Consider the following 25,728-nt stretch of genomic DNA (forward strand, 5'->3'; position numbering starts at 1 on the left):
CTGGTGTCTTCTTCAATTTCTTTCTTCAAAGATTTAATGTTCTTATCATGTGGGTCTTCCACTTGTTAGGTTAGAGTTACTTCAAGATGTTTTGTGTTATGTGTGGCTATTGTGAAGGGTGATGTTTCTCTGATTTCTCTCTCAGCCCATTTGTCATCTGTGCAAAGGAGGGCTACTGATTTTTTTGGGTTAATCTTGTATCCTGCCACATTACATGTAAGTAGAACCCCATAGCATTTGACATTTTGTAACTGGCTTGTTTCACTGAGAAGAAGGTCCCCAAGTTTCACTCCTATTAAGCATGTGTTAGAATCTCTTTCATTTTGTGTCTGAGTCATATGTCCTTGCATTCCACATTTTGTGTAACTGTTTATCCATCCATGAACTCCTGAATTGTCTTTCCCTGTGGCTCTTATTCATACTGCTGCTATGACCATGTTGTTTATATGCATATATTCCACACAGTGCCTGCAATTATTTTTCCTTTCATTTCTTCTTTCTTTTCTAAATGTAGAAACATTTCTCGGTGTGGAGTGTATGTGTGTGGGGGGGGGGGTATGCTTGCCCATATGCTTCTTTCAGAGGTGCAGGAAGATGTCTGCTGGTTAGTTTTGGGTACCACTGTGTTTGCTTTTGTTCATTTCTCTTTCTTTGATGGGAAACGTCTCTAGTTTAAAATCATTTGTTGGCTATCTGCTATTTCTGAGTTGTTAGAATTTTCTTTACATTCTTCACATGATGTATTTAACATTTTCTCTCATATTGCTGACTGTGTTTATAAGAACATACAAGCTTATAGAATGATGTTATCTAATTGATGGTCTTTTCCTCTGTTACCCGTGATTTTTGAGGGAATCTACAAAGTCATTCCCAAATCCAGTGTTATCGCACGTACTTCAGTCACAATGGATTTTTTGCATTGATTTTTATGACTATTTTTTAAAATCCCATTTATCTTCACTATTCAATTCTTTAGCACTCTCTTGAGTTTTTCTCTTGAGAAAAATTCAGTTCGTCCTAGTACTGGCCATAAACTTAGGGAACACATAAAGATAGAACCATGTCTGTCATTCGTTTGTGGTGAAGGCGGTCTTTCAACTGATGGGCCAAATTGTCTTCCTGGGCATTTTGTTGACACGAAAGGAAATTTTTGGAATATATTGCTGTATCTGATTTTGAATATAGCATTGGTTTATCTAGCACTTAGAAAAGAGATGTAACAGTGTAGGGGGAAAATGCAAGTGATTATTTCCCTAGAGAACAAAACTCAGAAACATCCCCTGGAGCAAGAAGAAAGGCATATAGAGAAATGTCACCAAAACAGATTTGACATTCCGATGTGGATGGCTTAATTATTTTTCTTCATTTGACATTTGATTACGTGGATTTCTACAAACTTTCAGCGATTGATTTCAACAGCCACCGCTGATGTTTGTGGATTTGGCAGTATTGTGGTTTCACTTTTTCACAGAAGGAACTTGGCACAGAGAAAGCATGCCCACTTATTTGATATCCCATGCATTTAAGAGACAGAAACTACATTTAATCCAGACACAGAACTCTTTGCCAGTGTCTCTCAAAAGTGTGGCCCCTAGAACAGCAGGGGCCATACAGCCTGTGAACCTTCAAAGAATGGAAATTATCAGGCCCCATCTCTCTCCTGCTGACTCAGACACAGAGGAGTGTGGTCCAGCCATCTGTGTCTGACTCGACTCCCTGGGAGCTCTGCCTTCTGTCACGTATAGGAACCATCACTTTGCATAATGGCACATGCACAGGCACCGAGTTAGTCTTGAGACCCACCGGCTGACTTACAAGCAAATAGTTTGAGTGAGACACACACACATGTGTAGAGAAAGAGTTGACAATGTCATGGAAATATGGATACTTAATATGACGTCTTCTGGTTTTAGAAGAGAGTTAACTATCACTGTGATCTGAGGGTCAGGAAAGGATGCAGAAGAATGGTAGTGAAAATATGGGTACATTCAAATTAGAGCACCCACACGTATCAAGGTTGAGGCAAGAGCAGTGGTGATTTCACAGGGCATGGGGAGCAGCTTGGATTGGCAGCGGCACCAGCTTCACTAAGCAGGGAGTCAATGGCAAGAAACTTTGGAAACCAGAATTTATTTTTATTGACTTGGTAATGAGAAACTAGGATGTATATTTCTGATCAGGGAACCATGATGGAGGTTGAAATTTTAGAAGATTATTCTCATGATTAAGTTTGATTGATTGCATTAAGAGAAGCTGATAATGGCTATAGGGATACAGATCAGTAGTATTGTGTGGTTTTAGCATGTTTGAGGCCCTGGGTTCAGTGCCTAGCATAGAGGTATATATAAAGATGGAGATGAAGATGAAGATGCAAATACAGATGCAGATAGAGGAAAGAAACAGGACAGAAGTGATAGGGATGGGGGAGAGACAGGGCTTGTGGAAAATTAGATGACGATTTGCTAGGATGGCAACAGTCTAGACAAAAGGGAATAAAGGGCTGGGATTTTGCCAACTATCTGCTGCATATTAGTATATAAAGAAGAAAGAACAGTTCACAAGCTATTGAAGGGATTTAGGAAAAGGTGCCATTCCCCAAATACAAACAAGACCCAATATATAAGGAAGAAGAATTGAGCTATATACAGGCAGGTTGGGATTTTATCATGTCTATTTGCTGAAGATACTCAGGAAGGGGTGACAATAAAAATAGGAGGTGTCAAAGGTATCACTCCTCCAAAGAGGTCTCTGAAAGTCATCTTAGTTAAGAATGAGTCTCTTCTGAAAAGCTGGTGTGATAAGTCCTTTATCTGGGGGGAAGCTTTGTGTAAGGCCAAGCAATAGTGGCCTTGCAGAACCAACATGAGAGACCTTAGCAGGAAGGCCAACTAGGGGTTTTGGGTGAGAGAAAGAATGAGGAACAAATGTAAGGGATAAGGACACCAAATCAAGCCCTCAGAAGATGGGTGTGGTGTGAAAATGTGTTCAGCGGCATCTTTTGGCAATACTGTGATGCTGGGAGAAATGATTGAAGCCGTAGTTGCATGCAGTCATCAGTTGACAGTCTGTGTGTGAAAAAAAAAAGAAGAAGATTCCAAGACTTTTGGGCGCATAGGAGGTAAAGAAAGTTAAGCAACAACTCATCTGGCACACCGGTTGAGGAAAGGTGCAAGAGAAGTATTAGAATGGGAGAAGAATGCACCCCTGAAGCTAAAATTAGGGAGCAGAAAAAAGATTTTGGGTTCAAACAAAATTTTGAGACTTGGAACAGAGTGGCCAGCTCATACAGGTAGACCTCTCAGGGCATTAAGAGAGTGTGTCATCCCCAGAGAGGTCATCTAGACAGGCCTTTCAAAGATCAGAGGAAATCTGGAATAGACCAAGTGGAACATGCGGTGGCAAATCAGTGGAAAGAGTGAGCAATGATATTTGGGCCACGACAAGAGTGGAAAACATGACTGCGAAGAAGAATTAATAAACTGAGCTTTTCGATGGCTTCTGGATGGTGTCTTTGAAGCAAAGATTGAGTATGAGAACGATATCAGGGACAGGAAAGATGCTAGAGTAAAAAAAGTAAGGAGAACAAACCCAGGGGGCCAGGAAGCAAAAGCAGAATGCCAAGGATGTTGAAAACAAGCTATGGACAGTCAATGGCTTCTAGAAAAAGGAAAACCAGTTTTTTAAGGTTGTGGCCCCTGAAAGATTTGCCATGCTCTAGTGTCCGGCCCCACACCCAAGATTATATGGAAAGCACAAACTGGACCTGACCGTAAAGACAAACCGAAAACATGGTCAGGAAGTTAGGGGTGGGATGTATCTGGGAAGAGTTTGGAGGAAGAATGGAGGCGGGGAACATGATCAGACACATTGTATGAAGTGCTCTGAGAATTAATAAAACACTGTGTGGGAAATCAAAGCACCAGGATTACAGAAGTTTCCTTGCAATAACCAACTCTAAAGTTCACCTCTCAGATCAAATGATCAAGGGCTAGGGAGAAGTGAGTTTAAAGACAATTAATTGAAAGGGCCGATTGAAGACTCCTGTGTGGATCCCAAAGAGGAGAAGGAGGAAGATGGGGAGTTCGATTCCAGGCAGGTAATTTGACAACAGAGGCCCTTCTCTTCTCATATGGCCTGTGGTCTGTACCTCCATCTCTGCTTTTCGGAAGTCCATACACAGGCATTGGTGAACACTAAGCAGCCGTACAATGTGAAGCGACTTTTGTAAATACCAGTGACAGAAATGTGGCAATCGAGAGCAGATGCAGAAAGATGAGGTGCTTTTAATAAAGAAGAGGTGTCAGCTTTGAGACATAACACAGGATAAGCCGAGGGTCATCTAGAAGAACCATTGAGAAGAGCAGCGGAACATTCTTCAGGCAAGACTCAGTCTTCAGCTCTTCCTGGAAACTCACAACTTGAAGGCGCTTGAGCATTGGCTGCATGAAGAAGGTATTAACAGAGATAAATTGTCAAAGCTGTTCTCTTTAATGGTGAATAAGAGTAAGCTTGAAGATGGGCGAAGCCAGATGGGCTAGACCCAATAAGCAGCTGGAAGACTTTAGAGCAAAGAGATTTAATTATCTTGGCCTTTTTTTTTCTCTGTGTGTTCTAAAGAATAGAAAAATGAGCTAGTGGAAAGATGGTGAAATAAGAAGTAAACCGTTGGATCCATTGTACAAAGAAACTCTCAGTCAATGGATAGCAAGAGTGAGGAAAGCATATAGCCAGGCTACTGCGGTTGAGCTTAGTTCTTTCTTCTCTCTCGTTCTTTCCTCCCTCCCTCCCTCCCTTTTTCCTTCCTTCCTTCCTTCCTTCCTTCCTTCCTTCCTTCCTTCCTTTGGCCATTGTTGTTTTTCCTAATACAGAATTTCATGGGTTCCAGGCTAGCCTTAAGCTTCTCCTATTCCTGCCTCTGCCTCCAGAAGGCTAGGATCACAGTCACCTGTCACCATGGCCAGTGGCGGTAGGTCCTGGAAACTGAACCCCGAGCTTTATACATAGTAGGTAAACACACAACCAACTGAGCAACATCTCCAGCTTGTATCTGGTTTTTCTTTTCTGAGACATAAAAATAGCACACGATCCCTGCCTAGTGTTGCCTCCACACCGACAGACACTGTGTAATATTTAGACCAGGTAGCATTTATATTTCCTCAGTCACTGGTTCTACGTGGTAACAATGCCTGGGCTCGTTTCTTGTTGCATAGAAAAGGCTAGAGCACATTTCACTGTCTCTAGGCTCTCCGCTGTGTAAGAGAATACCAAAACTCTTTTCTGCCTTCCTGTGATTTACTGTCTGCTGACCAGTCCCTCCCCATCACTCCTGCCTTCATCGATGATAAAGACAATCTTGCTCTCATCTCTGAGGTCCAGACTTGTAGGTGAGGTCATACCGTGTTTGTCTTCCTGTTTCTGGTCTACCTCAGTCACTCTCATGTCCCGGTGTTCTTATAAATGTCAAGGTCTGATCTTTTTATGGCTTCCTCATTTCCCATATGTACCTTGTTTTCCTTTATCCACTCATCAGCTGATGGACACTTAATTCCATTTAGTGGCTACCATGACCAGCGCTACAGTGAATGAAAGTAAGACATCTCTCCAGGAGGCTGACTTCATTTCCTAAATTCAAGTGTGTCTCCAGCATGTCGATTGCTGGGTCATGTGGTAAGCCCATTCATTGTACTTGATTTTAAGGAATAAAAGAGTAGAAAACAAAAGATTTAGCGTAGTCTTAAAACATCCTAAATGTGGCTACAATTCTAGCCTCGTACCTAGACTTTTTAGGCCACACATACCAGAGCTGCATAGGTAATCTCTGCCTCCTCACGGGACAGAGGGTGCCAGGCTATGGACCAGTACAGAGGCGAGATGCTCTACAGATACACCAGTGTCATTGACTTTCATATTTCCTTTGCAGACCTTACAGACTTTATATCCCAGGAGCCCAGGGCTATTGGCTTGAATAGTCTTTTTCTTATAAAATAATAGCTTTATTTACCATGAAATCCTCCTCCTCTCTGATAAGTAAATACTTGAATAGTTTTATATTAAAGCTATAGTAATGCACCCATCTAAAAATTCAATTTCAGAACAGTTTCATTATCTCAAATTTTTCTTTATAGCTTTGGTCAGTGTTGTTTTTCGTGTGTGTGTGTGTGTGTGTGTGTGTGTGTGTGTGTGTGTGTGCGCGCACACACGTATGAATGTAGCATGTGTGTGCCACAGTGCACACGTGGAGGTGGGGCGGGATTGATAATTAGTCCTAGCCTTCTACCTTGTTTAAAGGGGGTCTCTTGCTTGCCGTGACATGTACCAAGCTATCTGGCCCATGAGATCTTGGAAATTCTCCCCTTTCCCCTTCACATCTCTCCCTAGGAATACTAGCATCACACATAAGCATGACTGCATCAGGCTTTGAATCAGTTCTGGGGATCCAAACTCCAGTCCTCATGCCTGTGGGAGAGGGACTTTCCCCGCTGGACCATCTCCCCAGACCATATGTTTAATATATGGAATATGGCTGCATTTGGGAGAGTACTTCCAAGTAAGCTCCATTTACAGTGGGGATATGCTGACTCATTTGCTCCTTATATTCTGACCCGCAAATCAAAAGTGTGCTTTCCTCACTGTGCAAAGACTGACTATTGAACAAATTGTAAAAAGCAGACCAGGAGTGGCCGTCCTGCTTCGAGGCTACTGATCTAGGTCCCTGTGCTTGGCAGTCTTCTTTCCAATTCCTGCCAGCCATTTGAGAGCCAAGAGAAGGTCCCTGTGATTGTGTCTCCTCTTTCCAAACTTCACTTTACACTGTCAGTACAGATCTGAGACATGGCACCAATGCTAAAATACTAAGGTGTTTGCACAGTGCACATGGGAGATAATGAAAATTTTAAAGAATTTTCTGAAATCAGAGTCTTGGCAGTTATCTAGTAAAGAGAAAGTATTGTCTGGAGGTTTAAAGTATTAAGTCTGTTGTCCACATTCATCAGGCTCATAGGACAATAGCTGGTTCTCTACCCTGCTCTGTTCTGGATCCACATACCGGAAACACGAATGAAATTTTTATCCAAATTATGAAGTCGTTTGTGAACAGTTGAGACCTAGAATGACTGTGGGGGATAATTGGAAATATTCCTGGAAGTTCAGTGCAAGTGAGGCCAGCCCAAGAAATGACCACTGTGGATCGCCTCTGTGGATCCGCCCTCCGACCTCTTAATCCTTGTGAAATTTCCTATCTCGTTATATATGTTTAGAAAGGCATCATGTCAGATGAGCAGAGCATTAAAGGGGGTGTCATTCCCATAGCCTTTCCCTCCTATGGATTTATGAAAGTGTCCACAAGTACCCGGTGCCAGCAGGAGCTACGGCACGGAGGCAGAGGGCGAGGCCTCGTCCTCCTTTGCAGCCCCTGTCCCTGCTGGAGGCAGAGCTGGAAGGAGCGGCTGTGAAGAATTCTCTTAAGATAAGATGTGTAGGTGAAAACTATTTATGCCAAAAATCCCAGTCAGAGCTTTTTCCTAGACGACACCACAAGGGCAAACACGTGTTGTTCTCCATTGCTCAGAACCCATAGGCTGTGCACCACCCGCTGGGGCCCAGTGGGAACTGTGGGCTTAGCGTGGCAGCTGGTCAGTAGGCTGAGGGCTACTCCTGGGGAAGGTGCCGTTCACAGGATGGGTGCAGGTGTAGAAAGGCTTGGGAATCCTCAGTCCTTGCTGTATATAGTGCACTGACACCGTACACAAATAAGTTTTTAAAGCTATTTTAAAAGTGAAATATACATGAGAAATTTCACTTAAGAATGTTCAAACCCTTATGAACATAAAGTTGTTTATGTCCTCTGAGATCACCAGCGTACTCGGCCAGCAAATCCATAGTCTTTTTAAGGAAAACTGTCTAACCCATTTGAAAGTTTGCCCCAGAAGCCTAGAGAGTGCCTGAGAGGTTAAGATAGTGAAGAGAACTTGGATCAACCCTTCCCAGAATTCTTGTTGTCATTGTTTCTCTGAATACTCCTACCTGGTGGACCTTGTCCTTTGCTCAGACCAGTGTGACCATGGGCCCCCATCCTCACTTCTGGCTGTCTGCAAAGGGAGGGACCTGCACCTCCTCTATTTGCCAGAGGCCATCTAAAGGCTCCCTCGGTAGCCATGGGCACTTACTGCTGAGGTTCTCCTCTACCCACGCAGCACATGAACAGAACAAGTCTGCAACTGTAATGGTAATGTCACCTACAAGTTTAATTACAGCTGCAGAGACAGACGTGCTGCCTAAAGTCTGTAGAACACGCCATGAACCTGCTCTCCTAGGGGACACCTTGATATAGATTCTACTTCTGTAGAAAACTAGGAGAGGCTTTTTTTTCTTTAAAATGGAATCTCCACCCTCAGTACCGTTTATTACATACAAAATTTATGTATATTTTTATATGCACAACAGAAATGTTATATATAATAAGACCATCTGAAAATCCCTGGATAGTATGGCTTGGATTTAACTGGCTTTGTTTGCTGTAAGGCATTGCCCATTTTCAATATTTAACTGATAAACTTATGGGCTGCCATATGATGTTTCTATACGCCCAAACATTACATCATATCTGGGTAAACACAGCTATTTCCTAAAACATTTATCATTTTTCCATAGTGAAAACATTTAAAGGTCCCTTTATAGCTTATTAAAAACACACAGAATGCTATGGTTCTAAGTCACATTGCTATAGGCCTGCATGTCAGAAGCTCCTTTCTCCCAGCGATAGCTTCTGGCCCTTTAGTTGATCTGTCTCGTCCATTCCTCTGGCCTCTCTCCAGACTTCGATTCTCATCGTGCCATTCTCAAAACCAGTTTTCTTAGACTTTACATGTGAGTGAGATCAAGAGATACTTATCTTTTGTCTGCTTTTTATCACCAGTCCATCCGTGTTGTCACACATGATGGGGTTTTATCCTTTTTGTGACTAGGTAGCATTCCATAGTGGGCCACATTTTCTTCATTCAGTCCTAAGCTGATGGATGGTTTGGCTATTATGCATCCATTGCAATAAGCAGACAGAGCAACTGTCTTTTCGGGGCTTCGTTTTCTTTCTCCCTATGCCCAGGAATGGGATTTCTGGGGCACAAACTGTTCTAGCTTTGGTATTTTGAACAACCTGCATATTGTTTCCTATAAAGGCTGAACTAATATCCATTCTGACAAATGCTGTGTTCTCTTTTTATTACATATAAAATGAATATATTTTCCTCCACATCTTAGCATCTTTTCCTTTTGGTAGTAGCTATGCTAACTAAAGAGAAGTCCTGTCTCACTGTGGCCTTGGTGTACCTGTGTGCCAGGTTTAGTGGTATTGCCTACTTTCCGAAATACCTGTTGGCATGATTGCACATTTGAAACAGATTATAGTTTGGGGGAATGTTCACTTGTAAGAGCTGCTGGAAACAGCAGTGGCATTCCAGTTCTGTTTAGAAAATTGGTACAACCATCTACTTGGAATACTAATGACTTTAATGAAGATGCAGCATCTTGCAAACAAATGATTATATTTGTACAGGAAAGATTATAAATAGACTGCTAATTGACAGATTGCCAGTTTTTCCTAGAGCTCTTAGGTTTTAACCATGGCAAGTGACCACACTGTGTATCATTTGAAGAACTTGTTTTCTTATTCCCTATTTACTCAGAGTATCTCTAACTGCAATGTGCACGCAGCACACTGTCTGTCCATCTTGAAATGATGGACTATATATCTAAGACCCTCAAGGTTCTATCATTCTTTTGGGCAACATCCCCCAAAGACCTGAGACAGCTGCAGGCCAGGTGAGAGTTCTGTGGTTATACCATGTTGTTAGGACCGTGTCTACATGACTTTTCAGAATGACATATTGTCTCATCTAGAATGTGAGCGGCCACGCTTGTTCTTCACATGAGCCATTTCACGGTTCGTCCCGTCTTTCTTGTAGATTTGTCATCAAAATGACACAACCCACAAGCTGCTCAACATAGACCTTGCTTTCGCAGCAGCAACAACACTGTCTGCATGCGGCTAGACCATTCTTGGCAGTCTGTCTTGTGCACTGAAGAATATAGAGAACCCCAAACCCCAGTCTCCTAATTGTAAAAATACCCACATTCAGCAATCAAAAATACCTCTAGATATTACCAAATGTCAAATGCCCACCTCAGAGCAGAGTAGAATTATCTATGGAAGGTGTGAGTTGCATTGTATGCCCATCATAATATTTTTAATAAGCATTGATAAATCTATGAATAAGCAACTAAGATAATAATCAAAACAAAATTTATATTAAAAAGGGAAGAAAATACTAATCACTCTTAAATAGTGTTATCTTTTACATCATATTTTTAGTAAGTCTAACCCCCCAAAAATATCTGACTGAACACCATGTACAGTGGCTGCTAATGCAGAAAATATAAAGAGAAGTTACTGAGAAAAAAAGCAAAGGCTTGGAGCCTCATGATCACTTCTGTAAATGCATGTCCATAAACTCTTTCCCATCAACAGTCTAACAATGTGAAACGCACTGTTTAAAAACCACAGTTTACAGAGCACTTCAAGGTTGTGAAGTGTGTGTTGTGAGAAACACGTTAGCTTCTGGAAGCATGAATGCAGATGGACCTTCACACGTGTGGGGTCATTGCCTGGAAATGAAATGCAGCCGATATTATAAGAGACGGATTTTAAATAACCACTGTGAGCCTATTCCCTGCCCTGTGTCCAGAGAGCTTTGCTCCTAGATTATGTGAAATGAGAATTAGACACAATCCGGTGAGTTTGGAGGAAACATCTATGAGCTCTGAAGAAAGGGCAACATTGTTCTGCTTTTGAGAATAAAAATTCATTTTGATCATTTAATCTGCTCTACTGTTTAACTTTCATCCTGTTCTTACTTCAGTGTGTTTAACGTATTTGTTCAAGTTTAATGTCTCAAGTAACATAGAAGGATTTCTTGGAGACAAGTCTCATTAGACATATTTAAAATATGTGCATGCTGCCCAGAGCTGCTCAGAAGGCATTTCTAGCAAAAAGTCTGGAAACCACTTAATCTAACATTAATATTAATTTACTTAATGACTATAAAAATATATTATGTCAAAATCTTTCACAGCAAGTATGAGATGTGCTGGAGATATTAATAACGCATCTCTTCTTGCAGAGGTGAATAATAGAACAGAGACGGTTAGAGGTGATGTCGTTTCTTCTACTGTAGCAAGAGAAGAGTGGCCATTGAAGAGGGGCCACTGACCACTGAAATGCCTTGGAGTCCAGCTAGGTCATGTAATTGTCGACCTGGAACAGCAAATGGTCACTGAGTTCAATGGAATACAGGAACTGTTAGCTTGTGGGTTATTTCATGCCCCAAACTATTAAGCTATGAAAAATAAAATATATAGAAATCTATGCCCCCATATTGCACAACCACACTGAGGCACATACTCCTGTACTTTAGGGACAAACTACTTGGTGTCTTCGTTTTCAATGAAAATAAACTAGTTCGATGGATAAATTAGCTCTATGACTGAGACATGATGTATTTTGCTATGGAAGAGTAATATTTTCTGTTTACAAGAGAAGAGTTGCACAGGGTTTTGTCCTTCCAGACTTTCGTGGGTTTTTTTTAGCAGTGCACCTCAAAAGCTTTCCACAAGCATGGTTAGAAATTAGTTAAATATTAGCTGATTGAAAACTTATACGAGAAAAATATTTTGTGTACATGGGAAGTAAGTATGTGCAAGTTTGAATAACATGTTTAGCACACATCCTTACCACACATGCAGACCTGGAATGATCTCTGTGTTGTTATTGATCTCAGGACTTAATTATGAATTTTTTTCTTTCCCTACTTTTCCACTATCATTTAATGTTGGACTGGATTTGTATATATGGCAATAAGCTTAAGTCTACATATAATTTTCTGTATTAACGATATATTACAGACAAATTTAGGCACACTGAGTTGATTGTTTCTACCGCTTTCCTCTTATTAATGTTTCCTGTCACTAATGGAAACCGTTAAACAAGTTGGCCTGTGGGGAAGTCCCATGGTTACCACAACAGAACCCAGCTCATGTGGGTTTATAACTTCACAATTCGTAAATACATTTGCACATCTCATTTGAATCTGACAAAATCGCAGAAGGAAATTAGAATTTTCGCTCTCCATTCCAATGCCAATCTGATAGGAAACACCAGGCCCAGACTCCCATCTGGGTCTTTGGTTTCAGACATCTCCAAAATGACATCTCTCTGCATATCTGTCCTGTTATGCCATGCCTCCACATGGACAAGATCCCGAAATTACCCTTGAGTCACGTGGGAAAGGGAAAGAAGGAAGCACCATTGGTCTGCTGGTCCTATCAACTTGTCATGAGCATGTCTGTCATGGGCTTTAGTAAAGTGTTGGCTTTCAACTTCATGTTGAGTGTGAAATCACACAAACAGTTTGACCTGGAGCATCTTGGCCATCATCTGATCTCAGGCTAATGCCAGGATGAAGGAACTTGAAACCTGCTCAACTCTGTACCATAAAGTCTGTAACTGCTGTCTAAGCTTCTACAAAATGAGCTCCCTTCCAAAATATTCCAACCATAGAGTGCTTGGCGAAAGTTCATCTCATAAAAACCAGAAAACTGATATGCGATCTGGGTACCTTTGCTCCATGGCCCCAGAAGATCAGAAACCATGCATAAATGCTGTTTGGAAATTGTGTGTGCTAAACGAGCATCTGGTGGAGAAACGACAGGTCATTATCACAGTGCTATCTAGAAGTGCATGGATTATCACTTAATTTTGATGAGTCGCCATGGTCATCTTAGGTTTGAGTGTTAGCATCAAATAGGATTATCTTCCAGTCTCAATTTTTCCATAAAAGATGCTGTTCCAGAAATAAGACACAGGCAGCCAGCTGCCCCTCACTATAGAGTGAACAAGGCTTCAGGTGAAGAACACACAGTGCCTCACACAGGAGTTCCAATATCTGGGACAGTGTGACCCTGACAAAGTATCAGGTTCTGCAAAGGGGAGGCTAAAATATTTAGGACATAGTCCCAAAAATGTGAAATGAGCGGGAGGATGAGTGAATGAATCTGTGGAATAGTTAGATCTTCTGCAAGGAGGGGACCATAGGGGACCTTCAGACTTTAGTTCAGAACACTTGTATGGAAGAGTCCCTGGGGAAAGGAAACCTGATATATAAAACTTAAGCAGAAGCACACACACACACACACACACACACACACACACACACACACACCACGCACGCACACACACAAATTCTATCTCCATTCAATTGTGGATAAAATCAAAGCAAGTCCCATTAGATCACAAGGTCATGAGCTCATCCAAGGAAATGGCAGCAATGTATGGAACCACATGATATTTGAAGATGTTAAAGGAAAACACACAATTTCACTCCTTTCCCTGACTTACTATCTCCCAAGCAGACGTATGTGGTCCTTAAGGGGTAAACCGAGCTGCCCGGAACCCAGAGACTTGGAGGGTTATTCTCCTGCAATCTTTAAAATGTCATCATGTTTTCGCTTAGAATAGAGGAACTCCAGACTCTAAAGCAATACCAAAATCAGTCTCTAGAAAGAAAAAAAGAGTGGCCAAAATGTGTCACGGTGGAGCCCGCTGCATTTCTCATTGGCCAGACTCTCCCTGGGTGCACCAACATGCAGTCCCACACCCACGCTGCTGGCAGATGGAAATATTTGAGTCCGTTCCTGTAATGTGATTGTCAACTCAATGCAAAGGCTGTTTGTCCGAGTCCTTCCTACAGAGAGATGAAACTCTCTGGCTCATAACCATGAACCTCCATAGATGCTCTTTAGAATCACTTTTCATCTCCAGATGATTCAATTGCTATTTGTCAGATGATGGAACTGTCTTTTGCTTAAGAGGGAAATGACCAGGCAGGAGCCAGCGCCCCATGCTGATTGCCTCCACGTGTCTCGTTCCTCACTAAGTAGAACTTAGGTTCTGGGGTAAACTTGGTGATAACTGAAGTAAGTTAGCTTAGTTAAATGCTGTCAGCAAGTTTGATGAGCTCCTCAAATGTTCCTTTCATAGATTCAGAAGCAATCGGCCTAACACAAGAAAAGGCCAGGGAACATTCTGAAGCAAGGATTTGGCTCTGGGCTCACTCAGAGCAGCTTAGTTTTACAGCTCCAAGCTTTATAGAATTTCAGAATTACGTAGGTATTTCCTAATGGGATGAGGCCACTGCGTGGTGTTGGGAACATTTGCTCCTTATTAGCTGCCACGGACAGTTTTTAGGTGCGTATTTTACAAGGATGTGTAAGCGTATCATGAGGGTTTTGATTGAATTGAATGACTTTTCATTAAACTCGGCAGAATAGCTAGGTAGTTCGGCTTTCCACACATTCTTTCCTTTCTGACACAATGAATAATGAAAATGGATCACTTGGTTTTGAAGGTTTGGGATAGATGATGCTTCTTCTTCTAGAAACTTGGACTTTGGGTATTAAATGGAGGAATGTTGTTCATGTGCAGGTAATCTCGTGCTCGTGTGTTCTACCTATGGACTTCCAAGGTGGTTTCTGTCTTTGCATACGAATGTAAGGGAGAACCAATCACTCTTACCCATAATAACATGGCAACAGAATAAACACTGGGTGAGATTAGCCCTGCAGACCAGTCACTTAGCCACTAGTGCCATTTGAAATTGCTTTAGGCCACCCTGTGGTGAATGCAAGCTCTCAGGTTAACAGTGGCAATGAAAGGCTTGGCATTCCCAACTGATGGGATAGAAGGTAATCTGGGAGGAGGAAAAGGGAACAAATCACACAGCATATACTCCCAAGCATCCCTGGCTCACTAGTTGTTGGGTGTGAGATCCATTTCCAGCAAGACACAGGAAACACAAGGGGCCTCTTCCTCCCTTGTCTAATAACCCTGCATCCAAGCCTTTGGATGCTGAGGCAGGGTCAGCTTCCTCTGGCCCCCACTCAGAAGCAGGGTCATTGCATGATAACCATGCCCCCTGAAATTTAGAGGCTTCTCCGTGAGACTCACACCACTGACATGATGTACTTACTACAAGACATGCTCTAGAGAAATGCCTGATAATGACAATCTCAGGTTTGGGCATTATCCATGCATCCCTAGGTAAATGTTTTCCCTAGGTAAAATGCTTTTCTCAGACAGAAAAGCAAGGAGGTTCGCGTGTGCCTTCAGAGCAGAAGGCAGGTTAAAAGCGGTGATAGAGTATTCTTTCTCTCCTACTCAATGCCATGCTGTGGATTCTTTACCACTCCAGTTCAAGTCACAGGAGCTGGAGGTGGCAGCGGTCCCTTTTCCAGTTCAGCTCTTGTAACCAGCTCTCCTACCATGTTATAGCTCACTGGAATCCCCAGCTCTGCTTGCATCCAGACAAAAAAGCAATAGGCTTGGACTTGCTGCCCAAAGTTATTTCTTTCATTACAATAAAGAAAGAAAGGAATGCAGCTTTCAATGTTGAACCAAATAATACAGAAATGGAAATTTTGCTTTGAAAACTATTCCTCCTTCTTATGATTAATATAATGGATTTCCTAAGAAATAGCATTTTAAGTCCTGTCAGTATTATACACATTTCCATTGTTAGTTTGTTTTGTTCCTACAGAAAACACATAGAAATGTGTGGATATTCGCTCATAGATAGAGTGTGGCACCTTTGCATGAATTCTTTGGAGGTCCCCCCCTATGTGTGTGTTTGTGTGTCCCTTCCTCCCCTGCTCCCCCTCCTTTATCAGCAGTTTTCTCATTTTTCTTTTGGTTGCCGTAAGAAAATATGCCATGTTCCAGGCTCATGTTCTTGCTCAGCTCTCTAATGTTCCTGTTTGGAGAGCCTGCCTTCCATTGCCCACTGGTGCTCCTCACTGACTAACTTCACACAGGACTAGATCCTGTTTGCTGTTTTTAAACAGACGAAATAATGACTACCTAGTTTGAAAGGCTCTTTGGGATTATAGGCTTGGTTAATATCCTCTAAAAACAATTTCCCAAAACTGTTGCAGAAGATTATAAATGACTTTTTATGTGATTGCATCCCCTGGTGCTTTGAAATGAAAGCACAATAAAGAATATAAAAGCGCTTGGTCAGAAAAGCTAATCTTGAGTTGATGCCATTTACATTTAGATTTAAAGAAGTCGGTCTATTTATTCCTTCAAACTTTGCTGCCGGTTTTAAATTGAGAAAGCATGGAAATTAAAAGCCCTAGTTTGGTCATATACATTGTGAAAAGTTTTAATGCCTAAATCCAGTTGATTTCCAAGAATTCTGACTGTGATAAACATAAGGCACGGGCAAATACAGTTAGTTATGTTTAATGAAACAACTTTATTGCGGTAATTACTAATAATCTAATAATGGTTATCTAATATGTGATCCATGTAGAGGGAATTGAGGCCATTAGAGTGTAATAATGTCCCCGCTGTGCCTCCAGATCTGCAGATCCACAAGTCCACATTACGCGTAAGACAGCCCCTGACTAACAACGGCTCAACTCAACGCTTTTTTCTTTGCCTTATGAGAATGAAGAAGTGATATGAACTCAGTAGACACCACAATCATAGTATTTGTTTAGCTAATGGTGCCAGGGCTAAAAACCAGGGCTTTGTGTATGCTAAGAGAGTGCTCTGTTCCTAAACAGCATCCCCAGCTCCCTAGTCCTAATTTTGAATATTGTAGTTTTTCTTGGGCTTGCAACATGCAATTCAATTCTCGCGGTGATACTGGGCAGCGACAGCAATTTCCAGCTCCCAGTCAGCCAGGCAATCACAGGCAGAAGCAATCAACACTCTGTAGAGCGTTCTGTTGCTAAGCTGGTATGTTTAGTAGGTTAGGTGTAGTCCCTGTATTTTTTCACTCACTTGACAATGATTTTATCAGGGCATAACTCCATTGCATGCTGTGGAACATCTGTAGTGGTCCAGTCCAATTCCCACCTTTTATGGGTAATAGAAAATAAAGCAGTATATCATAGTGGAAAGCTTTTCTGCTCAGAATCCAGACCTTGGTTCTATTCCCAGATGGTCCATGTGACTAACAAAGCATCTATTCCTCCCATCGTGATGTGAGAAATTCAGATAAATGTCTTCAGGGAGCTTTCCAAACCCAAAATTCTAGGACTCTCTGAGCTATAATTCTACTTCAAATGACAACTGGCCTTAAGCCCACAACATGGGATGCCTTTTAAGATGGCTGGAGTAGTGGGAAGCCTGCTGAGCCCCTGGCAACAGCTCCGGGACAGGGTGCGGTGAGCTATGAAAAGTCAGCCTGAGGGGGGGGAAATCTGGTTGGGATACCCTTGCCCTCTCCCCTTTCATCCAGGGTCCAATTGCAAGCCTTCAACCACAAGGAGATGGAGGAGGCCTCTTTGGACATGTACAGATTTTTGTTTTACAACTCATATGGAGGGAGCCTGCTTATACAGGGTCGGGCTCTTGGTTCCCAGCCAACCTATGTTTCTTATATTAAATACAGTCTTACAAATCAGAATATTAAGGAAGTGGAGACAGCATTTGAATGATGGTGTGCTTACCATTTCTGTACTTTTCTTCTTTTCCTCTTAAGGGTTCTGATTATAAATCAATCAGTTGTTCATGGGTATGTGCACACACACACATACACATGCCTATTTTCATATGTGTATCATACATATGTGTGTGCCTGTGGAGGCCGGAGGTCATTTTTATGTGTCCTTCCTCAGATGTCATCCACTTTACTGCTTAGACCCAGTCTTTCTCTGAGAGTTGGGGTTTACCAGTTAGGCTAGACAGGGATCTGCCCGTTTCCACCTCCACGAGTGGCAGGGACTCGAAGTTCATGCCACCACACTAGGCATTTGTGTGGGCACTGTAGACTAAACTCGGGTTCCCACGCTTGCACGGAAAGCTATCTCCCCAGTCCTTCAGCCAGTTGTAATCCACTGCAAACTTGAATGCTTCACCCTCAAAGCACTCATGAGGGCTACAGATGTAGCTCAGTGGTAGGAGTGTCCACGTCATGTCTAAGCCCTAGATTCCACTCAAGAACAAACAAGCAAGACTCCATTAAAACCTTGTCTGGAAACTGAATCTTCTTCCTCTCCTCCTCTCCTAAAATTGCTCTCACTTTCTTTGGGAAGATAATTTGTTTAATGACACAAGTATGATCTGAGTTTTGTTAATTAGATAATAAACATCTGTGATGTAATGCTGATTCTATGTTATGGGGTCCCAAAGAGTAACAGGAGTGTGTTCAGGTCACCCACTATCTAGTATAGCTCATCCCTAACCATGACACCGGCCCAGAAACCCAGACCTACTCAGGGGAGCCCATAGACTGAGCATGGCTGGCCCTGACTAATGGAATTAGTGGACCCTAGGAAATACTTCCAAATGTAGAAGGGAAGGGGAGTAACTTTATGGGTGATGGGAAGGCACAGGAGGTAAGTAGCATGGTGGGAAAGAGACCCAGGATCTGTCTGAGCAAAACAGCAAAACTCTCCTAGCAAACTAGGCCCTGGTCTCTAGAAAGCAAGTAAAGCGCCCCTAAGAACTGAGTGTTTATGTGTGCTCCGCTTTCCGGAAATACTGCATGTGTTCTTTACTCCTTAGCTTCCCCACTCTACCTCTTCTTCCCCGCTCCTCCCATAAAACAAGGTCTATCTGTATAGGCCAGGCTGGTCTTAAACCTCAAACAGGAGATCTTGTTGCTCCCAAGTACTGGGACAATAGATGTGCTGTTACAGTGTGCCCACAGAACATATGATCTGAAAGAGTTCTGGATAGTATGGTAGTAATAAAAGAGCCACCTGTGTTAACTGTTCTCTGGAGAAATAAAACCATTAAAAGATGTTATCTAGATAGATAGACAAACAGACATAGAGATTGATGATTGATAGATAAATGGATAGATAGGTAGATAGATAAATAATAGATAGATAGATAGATAGATAGATAGATAGATAGATAGATAGATAGATAGATAGATAGATGAGTGTGTGTGTGTGTGTGTGTGTGTGTGTGTGTGTGTGTGTGTGTGTAAGTGGGAGGGTTATAAGGAACTAACCCATAGAGTTAGAGGCTGAGTAACTGCAAAATCTACAATTAGCAAGTCTGAGAGAGCTATCAACAGGTTGAGACTTTAGAAAAGCCAGTGTTTCTGTTGACTGTGAAGGTGGGAAAACACTGGTGTGACATTTTAGCACCAGACTGGAGAAGTCAGGCCTTCAGGAGGTTGGATATGGCGCATGTACATTGGAGTGGTGTGCTTTGCTCAGGTCGCCTATTTAAATGTCATTATCCATAAGTACTCTCAGAGACACAGCCAGAAAAACATTTCCCCAGATCCTTGGGCACCCCAACACCCAGTCAGTTTAACTAACACAATTAACCACCAAAACCTCCATAGTCTTTTGAGGATGCAATGACATTCCAACAAGCTTAACACCAAACAGTCTTTTGGGGCATTAAAAAAAAAAAGGCACCTTGTTAGACCACGGAAATTCTGGGCAGTGTCTCAAAATTGTAGAGATACAGGTTAAATAGCCCTTATCTGAAATCTTGAGGTGACAGGTGTTCCAAATTTCCTATTTTTTTCAAATTTTAGACTGTGTGTATGTGTGTGTCTGTGTGCCTGCATGTCTGTGTGTCTATGTGAGAGAGGTGACCTAAATGTACACAAGACACATTTTATTTATCTATATATCCATAATCAAAATGCAACTTCATATACTGTTTTTAGTATGCCTGCATTATTTTGACTGTAGAAAAATGCATGGAGTTTGTACTTGAAACATCATGGTGGCACGTAAAACATCTTGTATTTAAAAGCAATTTGGCCTTGTAACTTCCAGATTTGGGCTACGCAGCCTGAAGTGCACCAGTCTGCAATAGTGCCATCTTCAGAACGGGTAGCTAGCTCACCATGCTGACTCAGAGTATGTTGACGTGCTCCGGTGGGTGAGGGCACGTGCCGGTCAGCCTTGACTTAATCCCAGACATAGCTCGCAGCAGCTCCATAGCTCAGCATCTGGTCTAACTGCTCTGTCCTTTTCTATGCTCCTTTACAATATTCAAGTACTAATAATAATAATACCTAACTCTTGGTAGTCGGAAGATTAAATTAGTTAATGCATAGCAGCGGACATGTGTGCAGGTAGAAGGGACATGGTATATACTGAAAAACTGACAATGTTGATAACTGCATACATTTTATTGTGAAATGCTATTTCAGCCTTGGCTCCAAAGCGCTTCACGTTGGTACATTTGGAGGGAACACCATCCAGAACAGTAACATGAACACATTCAATTAGCCCACACTTTGGATAAACTAAAACCAAAACTTCAAAGCTTTAGCTGGCTGGAGGCTGCTGCCAGATTTAGAAAATGAGTTTGAGAAGATGAGATAGAAAGTAACACATTCTCAAATATGCATGGGCCGCCGAGCGTCTGATTCACTTCGCTACTTCTGTTCCGTTTAGTTTGTCAGAGTCAAAAAACTGTCCACGTTTTAAGTGGTTCTTTGGCATCTTAACTTTGAAAACATTTGCAAACAAACCAGAGGACCCAGAGCAGGCCGTGCTGGAGAATTCCCCCACCAAACTCTTTGTCGGGATTTGAGTTGTTGGATGGTTGGGTGATTGGTCTTAGGGGAGCTCACCTGACCGATGGAGCGTCATCCTTTGGTAAGTTGCTAGGACTCAAGACTCCTGAACCCGTTGGCAGAGCAGCTGAGTGGCATAGCTCTTCTCTCTGCTTGTGCTAACTCTGGATTGCACAAACAACCGTGTCATTCGATAAAGGATTCTGTGACCTCGAGACAGGAGTGTGCACGATATGAGATGTGTTTATATGGTGGTACACGAAGAAATCCTTTCAGTCTTTGAGGTGAACCTGATGAGTGTTCCAGTGTCATTAGGGGGACTTTTACCACTGAATCTCTATTACTGAGTATAGCAGAGGCTCTGATGCATCTGTGGGGGCTTGTATAGCATTCTTAGAGGGCTAGTAACCCATAGGTGATAGATTAGCATGTCTCTGACTCATGGCTTTCTGTTCCTCTATCAGTTTGGTGGTATGTAAAAGGTTCCATGTTACCATTAACTTGTATTTCTATCAATGATCATTTCGTTTTGACAAGTGGATTCTCACATTTGCAAGTTCCTCTGTTTGAGAAGCCTGTCACTGAGCACATATCTACACCTAGCTTTGAAGCTGGCGATACTGGCCCATTTGATGATTACCTTAGGAAAAACCATACTTTAACTGAAGAGGAATACTTGCCTCATTTGCCAAGTGACTCAAGATAGACACAGATTGAATGGAGCGGTTCAAAGCCAGAGTCACCAAGGGCCCTGTGCATGTGGCTGTCCATGTTATGGCTTGTGTGATAGTTTTGCACCAGGGCTGCCCTGTGAATACCCTCCTCCTCCTCTCTTGTTCCTAACTTGCAAATATAAGGGTTAATTTGTATGCACTGGTCTGTTTGTACTCGTTCTATGTATTTGAAAAATTTCAGGAAAAGAAATTTGATCATGGTACCTGTATGTTATTGTTGGTTTTCTTTGTTATTCTTATACTCCGTTCTTCGCTGCGGTTATGGTGGCACATGCTTTCTTTGAATGCTACTATAAATTTAAAATGCTTTTCTAATCAAAAGGCTGTTAGAGGGAAGCCAGTTTTAGTCCATTATGAAACTCTGCAGTTTTTCTTTCCTGAGAGCTGAACTCAGAATGCACGGAGCTGTGCCTCCTTGTATTTTCCATTTATTTTTTTTCTTTCGGAAAGCATGCCGTTCATTTAATACTTCATTACAGCCCAACTGCAGTATGTATACACGGCGTGCAAAATGAGCCATTTTGTTTTAAAACAGATTGCAGATGAAAGGGAACCATTCATTTCTTGCTTGCTTGCTGTAATTACTAGAGCACTAATTACTCCAAATCACTGACACACAGGGTCAGGAAAGATGACAACAGAAACATCAAAGGAAAGATGTGGCCCACTTACTATGACAGATTTTTCATATTCTCAGCCATGTTGTTTTTTTTTTTTTTTAGTGGCTACTGTTTTCCAGTTTGATGGTGGGGAGGTGGGGGGCGGAGAAAGAAATACACATACACACAAACACACACACACACACAGTCAAGATTGCTCAATGTTTACTATTATTTTATTCGCAGTTTGACGGTGAGAACATGTATATGAGCATGACAGAGCCGAGCCAGGACTATGTGCCAGCCAGCCAGGTGGGTTAATTAATCTTCTCTGCCTTGTTTCAAATTGTAATTAAACAAATTCAAAGAGTTGCATTGCAAATGAGTAGCACTATCAGTAACTGCCGCAATCAGGAATAATCATAATTTATAAACAAAGCATTTAAGCCTTGTTTCCAGTTAATGAGATGGAGCTGATAAAACACCAGCTTTGGCATTTGTTGAGGGATGCTGCTACCTTGCTTCCCCTCCAGAATGGCGAGCAGCTGTTTTGCCAGCGTGAGCTTTCCCAAACAGTTGTGTTACCTTTAGGAAATAAAGTTGCTACAGGTGCAAGTTATTTGTGTTGCTGCCGGTGGATGAGTTTATCATTGGAAGCTACACATGCCACCAATAGCTTCAATTATCAACTGAGTGGGACCTTCTTCAAGCGTGCATATTGTTCATCACTGAGGTCCTACGGCTGCTGAGTCCTAGATGGCTGCTTTTAGGACTTTCGGGCGGGCTGGGGGGAGAATGGCTTTTAGGTCCCCGAGCACAAGCATGATTGAAATCTTTCAAGGGCACCTTTGTGTCCATTTCCCTGGGAAAGGTTGACAAGGTATTTAATCATGAGAAGTGACAGCGAAAGTGGAACGTGAATGTAAATGGTTACATTTATAAAAGTAAATGCTTGGCTATTTATTTTTAGATACTTAAAACCGGGCCCTCTAATCTGGAGAGGGCAGTTAAAGCAAAATTATAACTGCCCTAGGGTGCCAGGAGAGCACAGAATATCAGAACACTATAAGCAAAAATAAATAAGCGAATAAATGCGAGTGAGGAGAGTTCACAGGAGCATCGCATGGACATGAATCTATTTTTTTTTCTTCAATAGTAAAAATCACATTTGCCGGGGATTTCATATACCAGTCACTGAAAGCATGAACTCCCAGGTAGTAGTAGTTTTCAGTGCCTATTTATTGGCTTGAGTTTGTTTGACCACTGAGAGGAGAGGGGGTGCAAAGGGCCTATGTACAGCAGCGTTTTCTTTCATGGTGGTTGTCAGAAAACGTAGCCTAGTGCACAGAGTAGGAGGGCTGCCTGTGAGCGAGTGTCTTCTGCTTCCCTAACAACAGGCATGCACACTTCCATGAACTCAGCATTTAGTTAGGAGTCATTATGACCACTGCCATGTCTGACAGACATTCTAGACGCTCCACTATATGGTCCAACCATAAAGGTCATCATGATGTTCAGAGACCCAGACTCTGCCGACTCCCACACTATCGAGGACATCGGTGCATGCACCTCTCTGAAAGGCACGCTTTGCATGCAGAATCCTTCCTTCCCTGAATTCCTGCCGCTAAATACCCTCCAGGACCCATAGGTAGTTCTGAATAGGACTGTTTGATTAAAAAATGAAAAATGTTACTATTAATTTGCTTCTAACCATCAATCCCAAAACTGTACTGACAAGTTTAGTATTACTATTAGATTAAAGCAAGCCAGTACCATCTCTTTGGGCCTTTAGGGTTTTGAAGTGTGAAGGCTAATTGAATTTGTTTGAAACAGTAGAAACACAAACTCAATAAATGATTACTGTTATAAGGCAGCTGCTCGCTCGCAGAGAATCATTATGTCCGTCTTAAGGAGTTTTGGATAAAGAATGGCAACTTCAGAATATCTGCATCTTTTCAATTCAGCTCCTTAGAGTTCTAAATTTGACTACAGTGCGGAATATTAATTCCTTTCTAAAATCAAACCACCAGCACTGTTTTTCATAATGTTTTGGTCAGGAGTTCGTAAGACTATTTCCAATGCGGTGATTGTTTATAATAAAGGAATAAAGAGATGTAAATAATTCTGTGCTTCCTAAAGATATGGCGGCTTAGTGAGCCAGCAGCAAGGTATTTCTGTGTAAACAATGCAGAGTGTATGCACGTGCTTTGCTTTGTTTTACATTTGAAAATGAGTTCTTTTGAGAGTTAGACTAATGAAAGGTAATACAAATGAACTTCACAAATTACCCGAGTCAAAAGGCCTTTGGTAAACTTTGCACTTAATATTCTTTTTGTTTCCTGCAATATACTGTGTTCAAGAATTCATTACCCGTTCTTTTGGGGGAATTTCAATCAAGGTATCCTTGAGGCAACCATAAATAAGATCTCAGTCATCCTGGAGGAAAGCAAAGAGTTTTGTTCCGTTTCCTGCCTCACATCAAACAGCTGCACAGCTTAGTCGTCCCGGACAACTCTGCTCATGGCTGCACTCAACATTTTAATTCCTGTTCAGTTTTCAGCTCAGTGCCTGCTGTGGAACGTACGGACTAGGTTGCTAAGTAGCAGCATATGGAAAAGGGTTTTTGCTGCAATGCTTCTGCAAGCATACAGCATAATCCTTAACTTGAGAAGATTTTTATAGAAAGCCTAGGCTGGAACTGCTCCAGAAATGAAAGAACCCTGTAAAAATTAATGATATTCTTTTAGACAGTCTCAAAGGGCTCCTTGCCCTATCTGCCAAGTGCACTCCCTACCTCTTAAACTAGTGTATACAGACCCTTAAAATGTTTTGCATATGGTTTGGTAATTGATAGGCAGGTTTTAAATGGAATACACCAGGATAATAAGACTGACGAGTATGTAATAAAAGCCCATAACACCGCCATTGCACCCTGACACCATGCTTGCAAAACTGACTATTTTCTGCTCTAGCAGGTGTAGCCGTTCTGGGCACTTGGGCTATTCACCTTGTTTTAACCTGGAATATAATCATCCGAACCCTGTCTGAAGGGACCACGTTGCTAGATAGTGCATGATCTTGCAGGATCAGGGTTGTCCAATTTGAGAGAAAGTGTGAAGAGACTATAGGAGAGCCAGATGAGAAGGGGACAGAAGTCCCTCAGAGCCCTCAGCCTTCTTGCCACCCCTGAGTGAGACAACGGAGTTAGACTAAGATACCAGAGTGGACATGTAGAGAGAACAAGTCAGGAGATGGAGCTTGAAGACCATCATTATCATCCTTGAGATCTCCCAAGTGAGTGGATGCTATCCTTGCCACACACATAGATAAGGGCTCCTCTGTGATGGTGGCCACACTCATCCTTGCAACCATTTTTATGTATATGAGCCCCATATCTTGCTGCATATCGTAAATAGATATAACAATATCTATTTAGAATTTATCTAGACTATTATGCCAGAAAGCATAGCATGGTGGTGGGGAGCTGGGCTTCCTGCCTGAACAGGATTTCCATCAGAACCTTCCATCAGGCATCTAGGCTCCACCGTCTGTGCTGCCCTGCTTATGGCTCACCATGTTAAGTTCTTCTCTCTGGGTCCCAGCAGCAGTGCAGCGCCTTCCATTGCTTCTCAGATGTGTCTTAAGATGCCAGCGACCTTCTAAATTAAGGACATCACAGGGATGAGTATCATCTGGTTTTCTTCATCAGTGCTCTCTGTGGCCCCTGAGATAGCTTATTCTTGGGTGTATGTCATGGCTTCCCGTTCTTTCTTCTTCTGCAAT

General features: G+C 42.1%; 1 protein-coding gene across 1 annotated transcript in view; it reads left to right on the forward strand.

Annotated features, from left to right (window-relative positions):
• Tox (thymocyte selection associated high mobility group box) overlaps positions 1 to 25,728 on the forward strand; it is a 278,126-nt gene that overhangs the window by 124,188 nt on the left and 128,210 nt on the right. Inside the window, exon 2 of the mRNA XM_075967019.1 lies at positions 22,192 to 22,257. Coding sequence (XP_075823134.1) covers positions 22,192 to 22,257 — 66 coding nt within the window. The remainder of the gene's footprint in view (positions 1 to 22,191; positions 22,258 to 25,728) is intronic.

Source organism: Microtus pennsylvanicus, chromosome 3, assembly GCF_037038515.1.
Source record: "Microtus pennsylvanicus isolate mMicPen1 chromosome 3, mMicPen1.hap1, whole genome shotgun sequence".
Classification (NCBI taxonomy): domain Eukaryota; kingdom Metazoa; phylum Chordata; class Mammalia; order Rodentia; family Cricetidae; genus Microtus; species Microtus pennsylvanicus.